Below are 18,127 nucleotides of genomic sequence, written 5' to 3'. Positions count from 1 at the left end.
TAATTATTTTGTCTTTGGCTCTGTTCGTTTCTCTAACGCTGACGCGGCGTTAAGCGACAAAAAAATACAAATAAAACAGAGAAATTTAATTGCAGCGTCATTATGAAGTTGCCGCCAGCGACTCTCAGCTACTAATTTTCCGTGTTTTCATCGTCGCCGTGAATATTAGCGGCTCCAATACATGTGCTGACCTGTGGATCGCGTCATAAATCCTTGTATTTTAACTCTCTATTGTAACTTCTTGCTGACTTGGCATCTAAAATCCTTTTATATTTTATTGCCGCTTGACGCTCAGGCCGCGTCTCCAAAAAGTTTTAATCTGATGCGTCCAGGGACAATCAGATCTATGAAGTTTTATGATTCCTGCTATATCAAATATTTTTGAAGAACGTTTCATCGTGAAAAAAATTCACTAATAAACACGACAAAGTAGTGAGTTTTATAATTACATAGTGTTATCTTCTAATCAAATACTACTAAACACGACACAGTCCAAGTATGCTTTTAAAAGGGAGCAAATCCAATAGGAATAAAACGGATTCTTTAAGTCATACAAAATAATTTTTAAAATAGAAAGGATAAATTAGAATGAATGGATGATCATCCTTAGCATGTGGTGTCCAATAATTAAGCTTCAGCGAATATTTAAAGATCAATCGAAACGTAAGAAAAGGTTAAAAAGAGGACTGATTCAGCTTTAACCTGCATTTGGTCTTTGTTTTTATCTTAATAGTTAGTTATTTTAAAATTTTCAGAAGTTTAAACTTTAACCATTTATAAAAAAACAAATGGTGGAATCTTTCTTCAAATCTTCAAAATTTGAACAGAGTTTGTAGTTTAATACTACAACTAACTTTTATTTACGTTTATTAGCACGTACTCCCTCCGTTTTTTAATATAAGTCGTTTTAGAAAAATTTTATGTTCCAAATTAATATTACGTTTTCGGTTTTCTATGTAAAATTTATTAACACTTAATGTTATATTACTAATAGTATATTATATTTTATTATTGGTTGATTTGTGGTTAGATAAATAATTAATGATATTTTTGTTTAGAAAATATAAAAAATGAATGATTTTTTAATATGTATGCTTAATTTTAAAACCATTTATATAAAAAAACTGAGGGAGTACTACTCTTTGTTTACCTTTGGATGAATAGACACGCTGTCTAAGGTAACAGCGCATTTGAAGTGTGTAAATAATTATTATTGATACGTTCATCGGAAAACGTAACTCGACCGTTCCTTTACTTCATTTTGTTTTGTACATAATCTTGCTGGTAAAAAATAAAATAAAATAAGAAAACATTCGAAAACAACCACATCTGCATCATAAGTAGTACTCTCGTTAATTACAAGTTAATAGAGAAATGAAAAGGACACAAAACCCAAAATAACAAATGTGAAAGAAAGGTAAAATGAGTAGTTAATAACATAAAAATGAAAAAAAGTTGTGGTCAATCACATTCTCCAAATAGAAAAAATTAAACACCTAATCAGTAGTATAAATCAAGATTGTGGACAATAAACTTAGGTTAGTTGTGTGTGTTCCTTTATCCCTGATTTGATGGTCAAACAGTCAACGGGATTAGTTAGAAGGCCAAAAAGTAAAATAAACATTTCTTTGTAGTAATAAGAAAGTTTATTAGTAGTATTTAATTAATATCTTTAAACATTTACGCTCTCTCGCTCCCATCTTCTTTGCTTCTCTTTCCCAAAGAAAAAAAAAGAAAAAGAAAAAGAAAAAGGAAAGGGGTTTCCTTTTATTTTTGTTGGTGAAGAATTTTATCTGGAGCAGAGTAAGTTCCAATCTTGGCAGTTACTATTTGCTGTTGTTGGGTTTTGTAGATTAACAAAAAAGAAGTGATTTGATTATATCCTCATGTAGCAGCTCCAAATGGTCTTCTTAGTCTGTTGGTTTTCCTGAGAATACAAAAGTGAAGCTTTTATGTGTAACTCTTTCCTTGTTCCAATTACTAATCCGATAAAAGAGAGATTTTTTTTTCTTCAAATTTAATATCTTCTCCATATTATTCGCTTTAAAGTTGGTACGACTTTTTCTTCCCCATGGTTTCAATCCTGAGAATTATACTGCGATACTATTTCGATTTTGTTCAAAATAATTAAACTTGTGATTTGCATTTTGACTTTTAATTTGAGAAAGTTTGAAACTTGGAATGGTATCTTCGACAACCAAAGGGAGTCTCATTAATGTGATACTACATCATTTCTAGCTTGTGTTGTGTCTCATGTTGCATCCTTTACTTGTTGACATCTTCAGACCATTGATCTTCTACCTTCAATTTCACAGAGATCTCCTAGTGCTGCTGAGTTTGGTTTCCATCATAATGAAGGAGATAGCTGTTTCCGGGAACTCCATTCCTCTCCATGCTCGTCCTGTAACTCGTGCCCTTGCCTCTGCTCTCGGTGCTTCTTCTAAGTTGATTACATCTTCTTCACCCAACCAGGGAAGGGTTCTGAGAGCAAACAGCAAAAGAAGAGCCTTGGATGATAAGAAGAATGCCAATCCACCTAAGAAGAAGAAGAAGCGAGCTCTTCTTAAGGATATCACAAATGTTACCTCCCATAATTCTTATACTACAAGCTGCTTAAGTGCAGCTAAACTTCAGGTTGTTCTTTATATATACACAATGCATGCTGCTTCTTCTTAGAATTGTCAAGAAACATGTTTGTTGCTTACAATTGTCCCATTTTATAGGTAAAGAATATCAAGCAGATCAAAAAGGGAAGGGCATGTTCTTCCAAGGTGGCATCATCTTCTGCTATGGTACAAGTTGAGTCAGATTCAGCAGGAGTAAGCTTGTCTGGCTGTACTGACACAAACGAAGCATCTTCTAGCTTAAAGCCGAGTTCCAGGTTGCCTCCTAGACCCCTTGGGAGGTCAGGTTAGTTTTCTTACAAGTACTGTTTCTGTGTGAGTGATTTAAAAAAAAAAGAAGTTATTTATGATTCTTTTCTTCTTGCTAAAATTGTTTACAGCTGAGAGACGTTCCACTGTGGCAAGTATCCCAAAATTCACTGACATTGATTCAGATGTTAAGGATCCTCTTCTCTGTAGCCTATATGCACCTGATATCTACTACAACCTGCGTGTTGCTGAGGTAATAATAATCCCCCTTGGAATTTGATATCTTATGACAATGCATCTGCTTATCTAACCACTTGTCTATTGAGCAGCTTAAACGCAGACCATGTCCTGATTTTATGGGGAGAACACAAAGAGATGTGACTCAGACAATGCGTGGAATCCTCGTTGATTGGCTTGTTGAGGTTTGTTTTAGATCCTTTTGTTGCTAAGTATTTGACTTTTAAAGTCTTGCTCACAACTCATAGACTCTTTCTTCAGGTCTCAGAGGAATACACACTTGCATCTGACACTCTCTACCTCACAGTGTATCTCATAGACTGGTTTCTAAATGGGAACTGCATGGAAAGACAAAGACTTCAGTTGCTGGGCATCACTTGTATGCTCATTGCTTCGTAAGTCCCTCATCATCTCTCTTCCCAGTAAATCAAACAATGCTTTGTCTGAAAGGAGGAAGAATCTTAAAATAGAGTTTGGTGGTGTTTCTTAAAAAGAAAGTATGAGGAAATCTATGCGCCACGCATTGAAGAGTTCTGCTTCATCACGGATAACACTTACACAAGAGATCAGGTCCTGGATATGGAGAGCCAAGTACTGAAGCATTTCAGCTTTCAAATTTACACTCCCACTTCTAAAACATTCCTCAGGTAAATCTCACTAGACTGTGATTAAAAAATGCTTTGTAATGCTGTTGTATGTACGTTTAGTGATTCAAATGATTTTTTTTTTTTTTTTTTTTTGCAGGAGATTTCTCCGAGCAGCTCAACCTTCTCACCTGGTAATTTTGCTTCCTTCTTTATACAAAATCTATCTGTGCTTACCAGAAAGATTGAATCCTTTTTTTTTGAAATATTGATATGCAGATGATGCCAAGTGTGGAAATGGAGTTTCTGGCGAATTATCTGACGGAATTGACGTTAATAGAGTGTCAGTTCTTGAAGTACCTACCTTCGGTTATAGCTGCATCGGCTGTTTTTCTAGCCAAGTGGACAATGAACCAATCAAGCCACCCTTGGGTCTGTTCTGTTCTTGTTCGTTAATAAAAGCCTTATGTTCTGTTCCACGAAATCTTTAATCTCACACGACTTTTATTATCTGTTTTACGTCCAGAACCTAACACTTGAGCATTACACAACGTACAAAGCCTCGGACCTCAAAGCATGTGTTCAGGCCTTGCAAGAGCTGCAGCTTAACACCAAAGGATGTCCCTTAAACTCCATACGCATCAAGTACAGGCAAGACAAGGTAAGAAAAAATAAGTTAAAATCTCAGTTTGGTTTTTTAAAAACCGTTTCGGTTAAATTTGCCGCGTAATCTAACAGCTATATTTTTTTTGGCTACTTGGAACAACATTTTTACAGTTCAAATGCGTGGCGGTGTTCACATCTCCAAAGGTACCTGAGAGGCTATTCTGAAAAAGAGACTCGGTTCATCTCCTAACCGATATAACACGTACGTCAACGTCTGTCTGTAACATTTGTGATGGTCCGGTAATCCGGTTCGGCCTCATTCATTTGCTCTCTCGCTCTCAAATAAACAGAGTTAGTAATTTTTCCAAGGTCTCACATTTATACCAAAAAGAGTAACAGGTATATTCCGGTTTAGTGTAGACTTGCTTTGGTTCTGGTCCGTATTACACGAGAGTTTAATTTTTAAAATTGTAAAAGTCGGATCGGATGTACATTTTTTTGGCTCATCAGGCAATTTCTGCTACGGGATAATATTCTTCATGCGTTAGTATAATTAATCCACCGTAGACATTAGAAAAAATAAGTTCCTTTTTCTTAAAAGTCAGTATTGACATTTAGTATAAAATACCAAGTATAAAAACAGTATTTGACATTTTTGACAGAGAGAGACAGACAAGACAAGTGCATTAATCACACGTTATCCGACGGAAGAATATGACTCACACATTTTTTTTATGGAAAATAATAATAAAAAAATATGATCAATTTACTTCTTCTCCTCCGTTGCTTGCTGATGTGTCGCTCTGCTTCGAGGTAGAGAGAGAATGGCGGGGGCAACTTCATCAAGTTTGATATGGTCGCCATGGCAAGCGACTCTTCACCATTATAATAATAGGTTTCATCATGTCAAAGGTTATCCGTTTCCATGTCACGCTTTCCATCCTATTTGCAATTCTTTTAATTTCAAAAGACGTTTTTCTTCATCCATATTTAAGGACGACCATGTCATTATGGATTCTTCATCCTTCTCCAACAAGCAAGGCCGTTTATCAATGTCTGGTAAAAACCGCCTCCTCCCTTACCCTTATTCTCTCAAGTTTCTTCTCCTTATTTTGAGGTTTATTATGGTAGATTATTTTACTTTTTTCTTTTTTGAATTTGAACGTGTTGTAGGGTGTGGTTGCTCTTGGATTCAGGACAATTCAATGGTTCATGCTTCGGCTACGAAGAAATGCTCGGCGTTGCCAACAAAAACAGTGGATGTCTCTTCAGTTTCAGACCTTTTTGAATTCATATGCTCGGGTCCCCTCGTAGACAAGATCGGTATTACTCCTGAAAATGTTGGTCAGGCCATTGACAAATGGTTACTCTATGGCTCTCAGCTCTGCAGACTCTTTCAGCTGAATGAGCTTAAGCTCACCATTCCTCAGAAAGCTAGGCTTTACCATTACTATATACCCGTCTTTGTTTGGTGCGAAGATCAGATTGCCCTGCATAATTCCAAGTTTAAAGATGGAGATGATGTGCCTCCACTAGTGGTACGCTACTAATAAATTGTCTTTCTTTGGTTATTGACTCTAAATTAATAAATGGAGATGATCAAGATATGTGATGCAGATTGGATTTAGCGCACCTCAAGGATGTGGCAAGACTACACTTGTGTTTGCACTTGATTATCTTTTCAAAACTACAAAAAAGTACCATTGCCCCCATTGCTACAGCGGTTTACTTAATCTAAATTCCTAGTGATGATTCTTAGTACTAACTCAAAGCAATATATCTCAGGAAGTCGGCGACAATATCTATAGACGATTTTTACTTGACTGCACAAGGCCAGGTAAGACTTTACTTGTACTCTCTCTTGTCTGTTATTAATCTTTATTTATTTATTTATTAATTTTATTGTCTCAGGCTCAGTTGAGAGAAGATAATCCAGGAAATGCACTTCTAGAGGTCCTAAAGCTCATCTTCAATTTTCTCAACGTTTTGTCTTTTCTTCATTAGTTTGAAAATATCGTCATTTGTTTCATATATATATGTTTTCAGTATCGTGGGAATGCAGGAAGCCATGATCTTCCATTCTCTGTCGAAACAATAGAAGCCCTGTCTCAACTGACCAAGGACGGTTAGTTTCCATCAATACATGTGTATACTCTTGTCTGTTATTAATCTTTATTTTAACTTGTGAGTTTTTTTTGGTCATTGACAGACATGAAGATGAAAGTTCCTCGGTACGATAAGGTGATGAATCACCGCTTGATTTTATCACTTTGTAACATTAACACACAGAATGAAAACAGAGGAGCCAGGTCTTAACTTGTTGAGGTATTCCTGTTTGGCTGCAGTCTGCTTATAGCGGGAGGGGTGACAGAGCCGATGCAGAAACATGGCCTGAAGTTGAAGGACCTCTAAAGGTATTTGTATCTCAAAATGTTTCGGTTCAAAGTTGAAAATGAAACATGACCAACACTAAATTATGTTTGGTAGATTTCTCCAGGTTATTCTCTTTGAGGGATGGATGCTTGGTTTCAAACCTCTTCCTTCTGAAGTCGTTAAATCAGTTGATCCACAGGTTATCTCAACTCCCTTTAATACCACTGATTATTGTTAGTAATACAAAATGTATATATATCCTATTATAAAAAAACTCTCTTCTCTTTCTGTAGCTGGAGACAGTGAATAAGAACCTTGAAGCGTATTATGACGCATGGGACAAGTACATCAATGCTTGGGTCATCATCAAAATCAAGGATCCAAGTTATGTATACCGGTGGCGTCTTCAGGTATTTTATAATCTAATTAACAAACAAAAAACTCATTAGTTTTCGCTGTGTTTCTGATTAGTAACTTTTTTGCTTTGGTTTTTGGACAGGCGGAAATCGCCATGAGGCAGGCTGGCAAAGCCGGGATGTCAGATGATGAGGTATTGACATTCTTTAGACAGTTACTAGTCTTGTGGTTATTATGATACACATAGAAACAATGACTGTTGAAAACCTCTATCTAGGTGAATGACTTTGTGTCACGGTATTTGCCGGCATATAAAGCCTATCTTCCGACCCTTTACGCTGAAGGACCTACCGGGTCTGACCCTGACCGTGTCCTTGCCATAGATATCGATGAAGAAAGGAACCCCATACTCGCTACCTAATGACAGACACATGTTCTTCTCTTTGTATGTAAAAGAGATTAACACTCTACATCACACTTTGACATGCAATTCGTTACACTGTTGCGCGCGCGCACACATATATATATATGTACGTGGTTATAGTGGTTATTCCACTGATTTACTAATTAATTTATAAAAAATTAGAAAGAAATTTTTTTTTTAACACTGAATGTTATTAAGCCATGCAGGCAATGGTTCGTAAAATAGGAATTACAAAATAGTAATAGAAAGAGAGTTTAACATACATTAATAAAAATTTAGAATGTCGTTAGAAAATTTAGAACAACAATAAAAAGTATAAGTTTCAGTATATAGCAACGTAAAACTCAATACTTTCGTAAGGGTTGTTAATACATAGATTTTGAAAAAAAAAAAAAAATATAGAAATATTGCTTTAATGCATAGTTGCTCCATGTACTAATATATGATGATGGTCAAAGAAGTTAGTAACTTTTGTTGTCTCCATTTCTCTAGAGAATAACAATTTTATAATGGTTAGTCCACTAATTTAGGGAGTATACGATGTTTTACTAAATTAATTTATAAAAAAAATAAACGATGCTCATGTATCATGAAAGATAGTTTACCATATATTAATACAAATGTAGAATGTGGTTAGGAATTTTAAAACAACACTAAATATTATAGGCTTCAGTAAATAAAGCATTTACCAAAATTCAATATTTTTGTAGGGGTTAACACGTAGATTTTGAGAAAATTTTAAAAAATATGACAATATTGTTTTAATGCATAGTTGCATCCTGCACTAACATATGATGATGTTGAAAGAGGTTTGGAGCCTTTGTTGTCTCCGTTTTAAAAGAAAACAGCGATTTTATAGTGGTTATTTTACTGATTTAGGGAGTATTATGAAGTTTTACTAAATTAATTGATAAAAAATTATAACGATTCCCATAAACCATGAAAGATAGTTTATCATACATTAATACAACTGTAAAATATGGTTAGAAATTTTAAAACAACACTAAAAAGTTTGGGCTTCAGTATATAGAGCATTTTAACGTAAAATTCAATATTTTGTATGAGTTTATACATAGATTTTGAAAAAAATAAAAAATATAACAATATTGTTTTAATACTTAGTTTCATCCTAAACTAACATATGATGATGGTAAAAGAGGCTTGGAACCTTTGTTGTCTATGTTTCTCTAAAAAATAACGATTTTATAATGGTAAGTCCACTGATTTATGGATTATATGAAATTAACTAAATTAATTGATAAAAAAATTAGAAAGATGTCCATGTACCCTGAAAGAGAGTTTAAAATACATTAATACAAATGTAGAATGTGGTTAGAAATTTTAAACAACACTAAAAAATATAAGCTTCAGTATATAGAGCGTTTAACGTAAAACTCAATATATTCATAGCGATTTATAAAAATATTTGGATAAAAATTTAAAAAATATGAAAATATTTATTAATGGATAGTTGCATCTTGCACTAACATATAGTGGTTATTCCACTGATTTAGATAGTATTATGAAGTTTTACTAATTAATTGATAAAAAAATTAGAACGATTACATATACCTTGAAAGAGAGTTTAACATACATTAATAAAAATTTAGAATGTCGTTAGAAAATTTAGAACAACAATAAAAAGTATAAGTTTTAGTATATAGAGCGTTTAACGTAAAACTCAATATTTTAGAACACATAGATTTTAAGAAAAATTCAAAAAATATAGTAATATTTTTTTAATGCATAGTTGCCTCATGTACTAATATATGATGATGATCAAAGAGGTTTGGAACCTTTGTTGTCTCTATTTCTCTAGAGAATAGCGATTTTATAATTGTTAGTCAACTAATTTAGGGAGTATATGAAGTTTTATTAAATTAATTTATAAAAAAAATTGAACGATGCTCATGTACCATGAAAGAGAGTTTAGCATAAATTAATACAAATGTAGAATTTTGTTAGAAGTTTTAAAACAACATTGAAGATTATAGGCTTCAGTATATAAAGCATTTACCAAAATTCAATATTTTTGTAAGGGTTAACACATAGATTTTCAGAAAATTTCAAAAACTATGACAATATTGTTTAATGCATAGTTGCATCCTGCACTAACATATGATGATGTTGAAAGAGGTTTGAAGCCTTTGTTGTCTCATTTTTAAAGAAAATAGTGATTTTATAGTGGTGATTTCACTGATTTATGGAGTATTATGAAGTTTTACTAAATTAATTGATAAAAAATTATAACGATTCCCATAAAACATGAAAGAGAGTTTAACATACATTAATAAAAATGTAAAATGTGGTTAGAAATTTTAAAACAACACTAAAAATTTTGGGCTTCAGTATATAACACATTTACCAAAATTCAATATTTTTATAGGGGTTAGTTAACACATAGATTTTGAGAAAACTTCAAAAAATATGACAATTTTTTTTAATGCATTGTTGCATCCTGTACTAACATATGATGATGTTGAAAGGGTTTGGAGCCTTTGTTGTCTCCGTTTTTAAAGAAAATAGCGATTTTATAGTGGAGTTTTCACCGATTTAGGGAATATTATGAAGTTTTACTAAATTAATTGATAAAAAAATTATAACGATTCCCATAAATCATGAAATAGAGTTTAACATACATTAATACAAATATAAAATATGGTTAGAAATTTTAAAACAACACTAAAAAGTTTAGGCTTCAGTATATAGTGCGTTTAACGTAAAACTCAATATTTTGTATGGGTTTATACATAGATTTTGAAAAAAAATCAAAAATATAACAATATTGTTTTAATATATAGTTGCATCCTAAACTAACATATGATGATGGTCAAAGAGGATTGGAACATTTGTTGTCTATGTTTTTCTAGAAAATAACGATTTTATAATAGTTAGTCCACTAATTTAGAGATTATATGAATTTACTAAATTAATTGATGAACAATTTGAAAGATGTCCATGTACAATGAAAGAGAGTTTAAAATACATTAATACTAATGTAGAATATGGTTAGAAATTTTAAAACAACACTTAAAAGTATAAACTTCAGTATATAGAGCGTTTGACGTAAAACTCAATATTTTTGTAGAGGTTAACACATAGATTTGGACAAAAATTCAAAAAATATGACAATATTTTTTTAATAGATAGATGCATCATGCACTAAAATATGATGATGTCTAAAGAGGTTTGGAACCTTTGTTGTCTCTGTTTCCCAAGAGAATAACGATTTTATAATGGTTATTCCACTAATTTAGATAGTATTATGAAGTTTTACTAATTAATTAATCAAAAAAATTAGAACGATTCTCATATACTGTGAAAGAGAGTTTAACATACATTAATAAAAATTTAGAATGTCGTTCGAAAATTAAAAAGTATAAGTTTCAGTATATACAGCGTTTAACGTAAAACTCAATATTTTCGTAGGGGTCACACATAGATTTTGAGAAAAATTCAAAAAATATAGCAATATTGCTTTAATGCATAGTTGTTTCATGTACTAATATATAATGATGGTGAAAGAGGTTTCGAACCTTTGTTATCTTCATTTCTCTAGAGAATAACGATTTTAGATTGGTTAGTCCACTAATTTAGGGAGTATATGAAGTTTTACTAAATTAATTTATAAAAAAATTTGAACGATGTTCATGTACCTTGAAAGATAGTTTAGCATACATTAATACAAATGTAGAATGTGGTTAGAAATTTTAAAACAACACTAAAGATTATAGGCTTCAGTATATAAAACATTTACCAAAATTCAATATTTTTGTAGGGTTTAACACATAGATTTTGAGAAAATTTCAAAAAATATGACAATATTATTTTAATGCATAGTTTCATCCTGCACTAACATATGATGATGTTGAAAGGGGTTTGGAGCCTTTGTTGTCACCGTTTTTAAAGAAAATAGCGATTTTAAAGTAGTTTTTTCATCGATTTTGTAAATATTATAAAGTTTTACTAAATTAATTGATAAAAAAATTATAACGATTCCTATAAACAATGAAATTTAACATACATTAATAAAAATATAATGATTCCCATAAACCATGAAAGAGAGTTTAAAATACATTAATAAAAATGTAGAATGTGGTAAGAAATTTTAAAACAACACTAAAAAGTTTGGGCTTCAGTATATAGAGCATTTAACGTAAAACTCAATATTTCGTATGAGTTTATACATAGATTTTGAAAAAATCAAAAATATAACAATATTGTTTTAATACATAGCTGCATCCTAAACTAGCATATGATGATGGTCAAAGAGGCATGAAACCTTTATTGTCTATTTTCTGTAGAAAATAACGATTTTATAATGATTAGTCCACTGATTTAGAGATCATATGAAATTTACTAAATTAATTGATTAAAAATTAGAAAGATGTTCATGTACCATAAAACAAAGTTTAAAATACATTAGTACAAATGTATAATATGGTTAGAAATTTTAAAGCAACACTGAAAAGTAGAATCTTCAGTATATAGAGCGTTTAACGTAAAACTCAATATTTTCGTAGGGGTTAACACATAGATTTGGATAAAAATATAAAAAATATGACATTACTTTTTTAATAGATAGTTACATCCTGCACTAAAATATGATGATATTCAAAGAGGTTTAGAACCTTTGTTATCTCTCTTTTTGCCAAGAGAATAACGATTTTATAGTGTTTATTCCACTGATTTAGATAGTATTATGAAGTTTTACTAATTAATTTATAAAAAAATAGAACTATTCCCATATACCATGAAAGAATGTTTAACATACGTTAATAAAAATTTAGAATGTTGTTAGAAAATTTAGAACAACAATAAAAAGTATAATTTTCGGTATATAGAGCGTTTAACGTAAAACACATAGATTTGAAGAAAAATTCAAAATATATCAATATTGCTTTAATGCATAGTTATCTCCTGTAATAATATATGATGATGATCAAAGAGGTTTGGAACCTTTGTTGTCTCCATTTCTCTAGAAAATAGCGATTTTATAATGTTTAGTCCACTAATTTAGGGAGTATATGAAGTTTTACTAAATTAATTTATTAAAAAAATTGAACGATGTTCATGTACCATAAAAGATAGTTTAACATACATTAATACAAATGTAGAATGTGGTTAAAAATTTTAAAACAACAATAAAGATTATATGCTTCGATATATAAAGCATTTACCAAAATTCAATATTTTGGTAGGGCTAGATTTTGAGAGAATTTAAAAATATATGAAAATATTGTTTTATTGCATAGTTGCATTCTTCATTAATACAAATTTAGAATGTGGTTAAAAAATTTAAAACAACAATAAAGATTATAGACTTCAGTATATAAATCATTTACCAAAATCTAATATTTTTGTAGGGGTACACATAGATTTTGAGAGAATTTCAAAAAGTATGAAAATATTGTTTTAATGCATAGTTGCATTCTGCACTAACATATGATGATGTTGAAAGAAGTTTGAAGCCTTTGTTGGCTACTTTTTTAAAGAAAATAGCGATTTTATAGTGGTTATTTCACCGATTTAGGGAGTATTATAAAGTTTTACTAAATTAATTAATAAAAAAAAATAATGATTCCCATAAACCATGAAAGAGAGTTTAAAATACATTAATACAAATGTAGAATATGGTTAGAAATTTTAAAACAACACTATAAAGTTTGGGCTTCAGTATATAGAGCGTTTAACGTAAAACTCAATATTTCGTATGGGTTTATACATAGATTTTGAAAAAAATAAAAAATATTAAAATATTTTTTTAATACGTAGTTTCATCCTAAACTAACATATGATGATGGTAAAAGAGGCTTGGAACCTTTGTTGTCTATGTTTCTCTATAAAATAACTATTTTATAATGGTTAGTCCACTGATTTATGGGTTATATGAAATTTACTAAATTAATTGATAAAAAAATTAGAAAGATGTCCATGTACCTTGAAAGAGAGTTTAAAATACATTAATACAAATGTAGAATGTGGTTAGAAATTTTAAAACAACACTAAAAAGTATAAGTTTCATTATATAGAGTGTTTAACGTAAAACTCAATATATACATAGATTTATATAAAAATTCAAAAAATAGTAGAATATTTTTTAATGGATAGTTGAAGCTTGCACTAACATATGATGATGTTCCAAGAGGTTTGGAACATTTGTTGTCTTTGTTTCCTAAGAGAATAACGATTTTATAGTGGTTATTCCACTCATTTAGATAGCATTATGAAGTTTTACAAATTAATTTATAAAAAATTAGAAAGATTCCCATAATATACCATGAAAGAGAGTTTAACATACATTAATAAAAATTTAGAATGTCGTTAGAAAATTTAGAACAATAATAAAAAGTACAAGTTACAGTATATAGAGCGTTTAAAGTAAAACTCAATATTTTCGTAGGCAAAAACACTTAGTGCATGATTTAAATAATTTGCATAATTTAAAAAAAGAGACAACAAAGGCTTTGCAAGCTATGTATGTAAACTGAAGTTTTTATAAATCAAATTATGAGAATTCTCTACAATTATGCAAATTTGCACGAATTTTGTACGGTGTTAACACATAGATTTTGAGAAAAATTCAATAAATATAGAAATATTGCTTTAATGCATAGTTGCCTCATGTACTAATATATGATGATGGTCAAAGAGGTTTGTAACATTTGTTGTCTTCATTTCTCTAGAGAATAGTGATTTTATAATGGTTAGTCCACTAATTTAGAGATTATATGAAGTTTTACTAAACTAATTTATAAAAAACAATTGAACGATGCTCATGTACCATGAAAGAGAGTTTATCATACATTAATACAAATGTAGAATGTGGTTAGAAATTTTAAAACAACACTAAAGATTATAGGCTTCAGTATATAAAGCATTTACCAAAATTCAATAACACATAGATTTTGGAAAATTTTCAGAAAATATGACAATATTTTTTTAATGCATAGTTGCATCCTGCACTAATATATGATGATGTTGAAAGAAGTTTGAAGCTTTTGTTGTCTCTTTTCTTAAAAAAAAATAGTGATTTTATAGTGGTTATTTTACCGATTTAATTAAAGAGTATAATAAAGCTTTACTAAATTAATACGAATCATATATCATATTTTAGTTTAATATCTGCTTGTTTGATTATCTTCATGTGGCTTATAGGATTTACTTATTGACGACATGTTCTACTCTTGCAGAAAATACTCCTTCTGTTTCGTGTTGTGATCATATGCATTTATTGAGTAATTAATTTTTCTTTTACTCTTAAAATTTTCTTTTACTCTTAACTCATATTTTAGTTTAAAAATTTTCTTTTATCATTTTATTTTTTTTATTTTTAAAAAATTAAAAAAGAAACTAATAGGAATTTAGAAGATATCTTGCCGACTGTTTGAAAACCTGATTCTCTTTCTCTCTCTACTTTTGTCCACTTTTGTATTTGTTTAATATTTTTCAGATGCCTAAGGAGGACCTGCATGTTGGTGGTGTTCTCGTTGTAAATTCCTATAAGGTGAGTTGATAATATGAATTATATCTTGATTATACTTTCTGGTTACGTATGTCTAAGGTGTTACATAGGGATAGTGCGGTTCGCAATGCTATGTTACTATTCACATCATTTTGTTTTCTAGAACAAACAGAAAACTAAAATAATAAATCAAAACTTTATTTTTCAATTTTGTTAAACTGGAATGCATGATGCGGTCGAAATACCTGTGGAAACTTTTTAATATATATTTTTAAATTCCAAATAAAATCTGGAAAATTATACAAAGTTCATCCCAAGTTCATTAGATGATCTATTCGCTTCAAAGAAAATATACATATTGAAAATTTAATATCAAAAATAATTAATTGGAATTTAAAAAATATTATATTTGTACTTCATTAATATGTCACCTTTTAAATATTGTCCGCACTATTTATTTTACACTAACCACATGATGTAATTGATTTATGTAAACCGCAATTAAACTATCTCGCACTATCTTTTTTTTTTCTTCGCACTATCTATTTTAGTTATCATGTATTGCTCAAACCATTATTATCATTCAGAGCCTATGTTTACGTACTTTACGAGTTAAAAAGTTTCATTATTATTATTTGATATTTTTTTGGTTAAATGTGGTCGGCACTCAGTTGTCTGTGTGAGATTTAATGAAGCAGGAATATCTTGTCCGTCTTATCGATGTCGTCATGTTGGCAGGCCGGCCCTGCTGTTGGTGGTTTTTAAAAAATTCCAGCTAAAAATTTTTTTTGGTAAATTTAGGGACTTAAAAAAAAATTTTGGGAGATTTTTTCTATGTAATTTTTTCCAAAATTTTTGGGGATCTAAAGCCAATGTTTCGTTAGGCTTTGTCCAGGACCGGCCCTGCATGTTGGGGTTGGGGTTGTCGTGACTGATTTTAAAAATGGTTGTGCGTTTATCAAACTTCTTTTCATCTTGTGTATAGTGCTTTTTCAGTAAAAGTTTAAAGCCCTATCTATTTTAGCTATTTTACTCATCAACTTAAGCAATAATATATAGTAGTGCCATTAATTATTACCTTCAAATCCACGGCCAAAAAGGTAATAGCACATATATATTGCAATTCAGAAATCGTCGAACAATACATTTCTATATATCTCTGACTATATATATATAGGCATTTTTATAAGAAGAAATATATGCATTTGCGACGGTAATCCTATAGACTTGAGAAAATCCCATGCGTTAACGTTCTTGGACGTGTAAACATTGCTCGCTTCTTAGCTTGGAAGTACTGCACCAACATAAAACCTATGATGTTTATCAAATGTTTATAAGTTGATTAATTACATGTGACAAAAGAGTTATTACCTAACCCCATAGCATCCGCGGCTTTCATCAACCGCATACGTTTGCAAGACTCCACAAACATCCTACATAAATCACAATATAATCAACCCCAAGAGAAATTAGCGGCTCTCATCATAAAACATTAGTGTATTAGTATGCATAGAGTTTGATTAAAACGGGAACAGTAGTATTAGATCTATCCACACGGGTAACTCACATCCACGGGACATCTCCGACTAACATCCAGTCACCGTCCTTATCCTCGTACGTTGCCATAAACTCTCCGTTCCTCTCCAGCTCCGTCGTCACCTTACCTATATAAACCACCGTCAAATAAGAACTCTCCAACTAAATTTAGTAATTTACCAAAAATACCCTCAACTTAGTCTATCAAAAAGCCCGGCTGCGGAAAAAATATTTGTTTTTATCAAAAAAAAAAAAAAAAAAAAACTTAGTCTATCAAAAAGATAATAAGCTCTTCATTTTTCACTTACATATTGTTACTACACCCTGAAACATGTTTTCTAGAGCGGCAAAAAGTTGATCGTAGCAATTGTACATCTGAAGATCGACTTTTCTGAGATAGGCCGCACCATCCACCGCCACTTTCACGTACTTCCTCGCCCTTACCGTCCTCACCGGCGGCCACCCCACCAAGCGGTCGCTAAAACCAGGACAAATACGCATTAACGCTCGGTGAAACATGCATATATTTTTTTAAGATATGTTTGTAAGAATGAAAGTTTTTAATATGCCATACAAATTGTTGCATGCTATAGAATTGTTCACGTGTCTTTCCCCGAGTTTCAAATCAACGGTCTCGATGAAGCTACGCTTGTTTCTGGACTTTTGTCGGCCCTCCGATGCTATTATTGAAGTTCCCGGTAGGGCAAGGGTAAGCTCAGTTCCTCGAAGATCACCGGATTCCCTAACGTATTCCTCCGGCGACATTTTATCGCGTCGTAGTCTATTATATGTAAATAATTTAACAATAAAAGTGCGGAAAGTGACGAGACAAAATGGCACTAACTTTTGGCTTGAGTGTGATAAGTGTTTCGGGCTTTGGATTTTATAAGCGCCAGCTATAAACCTAGTGAACCTTACCTATAATGACACGTCTCCTGTAACTGGCGGTTTTGATATCTCCACGAATGCAAGTGAATAAATGGTGATTAGCCTCTGCTTCAAGTGCGACGTGGACCCATGCATTTACCGTTTTCTAAAACAAAAAGTCCTTTAGGTTATTTGCACTTAATAATTAGCAACTAAAATGTCTCTGAACCCAAAAACAAAAAGATTAGGTAATTATATGCACTTGATTAGCACCTAAAATGTATTTTGAACCCAAAAACAAAAGTATCCAAAGTGTCTTTGAAAGCAAAAAAAAAAGAAAGCACTTAAAGTGTCTTTAGAGAGTTTGCATCTCAGCTGCTCAAAAAAAAAAATGAGTTTGCATCTAAAGTGTCTTTGAACCCAAAGAAAAAAGTGTCACACCCATATCTCGCTTAACCGAGACGGCATGAATTCACATTGCCTTCACCAATAAAAATACTTAAATAGGCCAATGCAAATCTCATTCCCAAGGATCGAATTCAAATGTTTTACAAAAACGTACTAAAACGAATAGGAAACGCTTAAAACCAAATCACTAAGTCTTAAAATAAAATAACTTAAAGAAAACCAAACACCCGAAAACCAGCACCACACCGAGACGATCACTCCTGCACTTCCTCGAACTCACCTGAAAAAGAAAGGAGGGCTGAGTATTTCGACAAATACTCAGTGAGGGAAGCTCCAGGAGCCCCGAAATCAATCACCAACAATCATCACACAACATAGCATAAGCATCTAACTTTAA

At 31.5% G+C, this 18,127-nt stretch overlaps 3 protein-coding genes across 9 annotated transcripts; 2 read left to right on the top strand and 1 right to left on the bottom strand.

The window, feature by feature from the left end:
- The first annotated feature begins 1,665 nt into the window (after window positions 1-1,665).
- Window positions 1,666-4,833, top strand: LOC111197998 (cyclin-A2-4). Of its 6 annotated transcripts, none has more exons than XM_022718052.1 (11): window positions 1,666-1,803; window positions 2,316-2,634; window positions 2,724-2,910; window positions 3,005-3,126; window positions 3,203-3,295; window positions 3,372-3,505; window positions 3,605-3,757; window positions 3,855-3,888; window positions 3,974-4,126; window positions 4,221-4,355; window positions 4,472-4,833. In XM_022718052.1, the coding sequence occupies exons 2-11, from the start codon at window positions 2,353-2,355 to the stop codon at window positions 4,523-4,525; spliced, it is 1,347 nt and encodes a 448-aa protein (XP_022573773.1). In that variant the 5' UTR covers window positions 1,666-1,803; window positions 2,316-2,352; the 3' UTR covers window positions 4,526-4,833. The 6 variants fall into 6 exon arrangements, with proteins under 6 accessions (XP_022573773.1, XP_048617614.1, XP_022573774.1 ...); XM_048761657.1 differs by having other exon boundaries at window positions 3,581-3,757; XM_022718053.2 differs by having other exon boundaries at window positions 1,796-1,956.
- A 208-nt stretch (window positions 4,834-5,041) lies between these two features.
- Window positions 5,042-7,635, top strand: LOC111211600 (D-glycerate 3-kinase, chloroplastic-like). Its single transcript, XM_022712805.2, has 12 exons — window positions 5,042-5,359; window positions 5,474-5,838; window positions 5,918-5,997; window positions 6,086-6,137; window positions 6,212-6,253; window positions 6,347-6,425; window positions 6,510-6,541; window positions 6,646-6,714; window positions 6,798-6,872; window positions 6,967-7,083; window positions 7,173-7,223; window positions 7,308-7,635. The coding sequence occupies exons 1-12, from the start codon at window positions 5,125-5,127 to the stop codon at window positions 7,449-7,451; spliced, it is 1,341 nt and encodes a 446-aa protein (XP_022568526.1). The 5' UTR covers window positions 5,042-5,124; the 3' UTR covers window positions 7,452-7,635.
- An 8,308-nt stretch (window positions 7,636-15,943) lies between these two features.
- Window positions 15,944-17,388, bottom strand: LOC106449503 (auxin-responsive protein IAA15). Of its 2 annotated transcripts, XM_013891254.3 has the most exons (5): window positions 17,030-17,333; window positions 16,764-16,933; window positions 16,487-16,583; window positions 16,291-16,352; window positions 15,944-16,213 (listed from the first exon to the last, which is right to left on the bottom strand). In XM_013891254.3, the coding sequence occupies exons 1-5, from the start codon at window positions 17,218-17,220 to the stop codon at window positions 16,200-16,202; spliced, it is 534 nt and encodes a 177-aa protein (XP_013746708.1). In that variant the 5' UTR covers window positions 17,221-17,333; the 3' UTR covers window positions 15,944-16,199. The 2 variants fall into 2 exon arrangements, with proteins under 2 accessions (XP_013746708.1, XP_048617612.1); XM_048761655.1 differs by lacking the exons at window positions 15,944-16,213; window positions 16,291-16,352; window positions 16,487-16,583 and having other exon boundaries at window positions 16,756-16,933; window positions 17,030-17,388.
- Between the last annotated feature and the right edge of the window lie 739 nt (window positions 17,389-18,127).

Source organism: Brassica napus, chromosome C6 (assembly GCF_020379485.1).
Source record: "Brassica napus cultivar Da-Ae chromosome C6, Da-Ae, whole genome shotgun sequence".
NCBI classification, from domain to species: Eukaryota; Viridiplantae; Streptophyta; class Magnoliopsida; order Brassicales; family Brassicaceae; genus Brassica; species Brassica napus.
The sequence above is the reverse complement of the archived record's forward strand: the minus strand, read 5'-3'. Positions and strand labels throughout refer to the sequence as shown.

Coding starts and splice junctions, on each gene's coding strand:
- LOC111197998 (XM_048761657.1), top strand. CDS start 2,353: ATGAAGGAGATAGCTGTTTCCGGGAACTCCATTCCTCTCCATGCTCGT. Junction 2,635..2,723: donor TAAGTGCAGCTAAACTTCAG/GTTGTTCTTTAT, acceptor CCCATTTTATAG/GTAAAGAATATCAAGCAGAT. Junction 2,911..3,004: donor TAGACCCCTTGGGAGGTCAG/GTTAGTTTTCTT, acceptor AATTGTTTACAG/CTGAGAGACGTTCCACTGTG.
- LOC111211600 (XM_022712805.2), top strand. CDS start 5,125: ATGGCGGGGGCAACTTCATCAAGTTTGATATGGTCGCCATGGCAAGCG. Junction 5,360..5,473: donor AGGCCGTTTATCAATGTCTG/GTAAAAACCGCC, acceptor AACGTGTTGTAG/GGTGTGGTTGCTCTTGGATT. Junction 5,998..6,085: donor CTTTTCAAAACTACAAAAAA/GTACCATTGCCC, acceptor AATATATCTCAG/GAAGTCGGCGACAATATCTA.
- LOC106449503 (XM_013891254.3), bottom strand. CDS start 17,220: ATGTCGCCGGAGGAATACGTTAGGGAATCCGGTGATCTTCGAGGAACT. Junction 16,584..16,763: donor TCAGGGTGTAGTAACAATAT/GTAAGTGAAAAA, acceptor TGGTTTATATAG/GTAAGGTGACGACGGAGCTG. Junction 16,353..16,486: donor GTCGGAGATGTCCCGTGGAT/GTGAGTTACCCG, acceptor TGATTTATGTAG/GATGTTTGTGGAGTCTTGCA.